Source organism: Cyprinodon variegatus, unplaced genomic scaffold (assembly GCF_000732505.1).
Source record: "Cyprinodon variegatus isolate N-32 unplaced genomic scaffold, C_variegatus-1.0 Scaffold1223, whole genome shotgun sequence".
NCBI classification, from domain to species: Eukaryota; Metazoa; Chordata; class Actinopteri; order Cyprinodontiformes; family Cyprinodontidae; genus Cyprinodon; species Cyprinodon variegatus.
In genome coordinates, this window is record NW_015151676.1 from 140,376 (window position 1) to 142,382 (window position 2,007).

Sequence of the window (2,007 nt, forward strand, 5' to 3'; positions counted from 1 at the left end):
CACAGACAGCCGGAAAGGCGTACCAAGGACCAATCACAGCTGCTTTTTGTCTGCGCAAATATTACTTGCTTTTACTACTGTTGCTTTTTTTTCTCCAACTATTTTAGTTTATAAAGATAGTTTAATTTGACTTCTCCTGATGATGCTGACAAAGTAAAACATGTATTCATTTGATTTGCCATAATAGTAACGGTAATAATACATTTTCTACATTGCCTGTTATTTCATAATTGCAGTGTAAGACGTGTCGGTTTGGAACATCAGGGGAAACCAGTTTCCCTACATTATGGCAACCCCCCCAGCCCTGCATTGACTCTCTTCTAATGAACATAAATCCTATTCGCTCTAATTTGACCCAAAAAGCGATTTTGCAGATCAACATCTCCATTTTAACAGAAACAAGAATAATAATAAAAGCTTCCTCCTAAAAGGATGAACATACATAAGGACAGGGTACCCAAAGTAATGTGATTGTTAAAGTATTGTTGACATACTACGTTTTAAGCATAATGTAAATATTTTCTTCACAGAGCATGTTATCCTCCAGCTTTCATTTCCGCAGTTTGTTACATTTACCTTTAACTGCTATTAAGCACATTAGCAGATTTCTAAAGGTTGTTTTCTCCTATAGCATTTCTCTGTATTTTATGTTTATTAGGTCAACAGCACTTAACAGTGCAGACGATGCATGGTGGAGGCCTCCAGCTGGCGACGGCGCAGGGCCAGCCTGCCATCCAGATGGACCAGACGCTGACGCTGGAGCTGCCCAGTCAGCCAGGGGAGAAAAAACGCCGCATGGCCTGTACCTGCCCCAACTGTAAAGATGCAGACAAAAGGTACGTCTGTCAGTAGACAGGAAAATACCTGCTAATGTTATAGTCTTAAGAAGATGAATGAAAACAATTTTTCAGATTTTTTAATCCATTTCTGTTGCAAAAAGTTTACTTACTAGGGGATTTCTGAAAGGATTATGTTATTGTTAGAAGTGAAGTAAAAAAGGTTGAAAATAAATGCACCCCCCCACTTCTGTTAACTAATCCGCACCCAGTCTCTTCCAGTTTCATGGATATCTTTTTGTTTTGTTTTGTTTTTAACGAGACAAACTAGTCAGATGAAACCACCTACATTATTCTTACAATAACCATTTGTAAAAATTTGCCAGTCGGCTTCACAAATGTCCCACAGTTGTTGGTTCCAGGCCTGTTTGGGCTCTTTTTATTCGTTATAATGCACAGAAAAACAAGAAAAACTTCTATCTTCCATGAAGTGAGTCCTCATGGGGGAGGAATCAATCCAAATTGAATTTCTTTGGTCTAAATCAGTGTTTCCCAACCTTTTTTGACTTGTGTACCCCTTTGGGCTTTTTTGGGCCATGAGTCTCCCTCTCAGTCAAAAGTATTGACTGGTTATATTTTTATATTTATATCTTTTAAAAACGAAGCGGCGTGTGTATGACGTCATCCGTACCGTCTACCGTTCATTCATCCTGTCCTGTCAGCTGGACTGCTGCTAGTTTTTGCTAGAAATCCTTGAAAATGCTTGCATTTTGATGTTGTGTTTTCAAGGTTTGAAAAGTGCTTATACTTTGGATAAAATGCTTGAAATTGTAACTATTTATTTCGCAACAAATACCTATCTAACTGAATCTTGTGTTTATTAAATGGGGAAATAAAATGTTGGAGAGCCCGAAAATGAAACCTGCTCGCTTATGTGTGACTGCGATCTGCCAGTCTATTTCCATGTGTGACTCCGTCCCCATGAAACCACTACGGCACCATGCTGGGAGGTTGTCGTTTCAATGAACGTTGGCTGGAAGATGAAAAATACAAATTATGGATTAAACGGGGACCCCCACGAGTTGCTTCTTGTAAAGTCTGCAAAAAAGATGTGCAGCTTTTCACAATGGGCGAGTCTGCGCTGTCGAGTCACATGAAGAGTAAGTCATAGACTTTTTAAGTAAGCCAACTGAAGTAGCCTAATACACGTTAACGTTAGCGCCTATTTGTT

At 39.2% G+C, this 2,007-nt stretch overlaps 1 protein-coding gene across 3 annotated transcripts in view; it reads left to right on the forward strand.

The window, feature by feature from the left end:
* sp2 (Sp2 transcription factor) overlaps positions 1-2,007 on the forward strand; it is a 25,557-nt gene that overhangs the window by 16,458 nt on the left and 7,092 nt on the right. For all 3 annotated transcript variants that reach the window (XM_015401466.1, XM_015401464.1, XM_015401465.1), the window contains exon 6: positions 659-836. In XM_015401466.1, the coding sequence (XP_015256952.1) occupies positions 659-836 (178 nt within the window). The remainder of the gene's footprint in view (positions 1-658; positions 837-2,007) is intronic.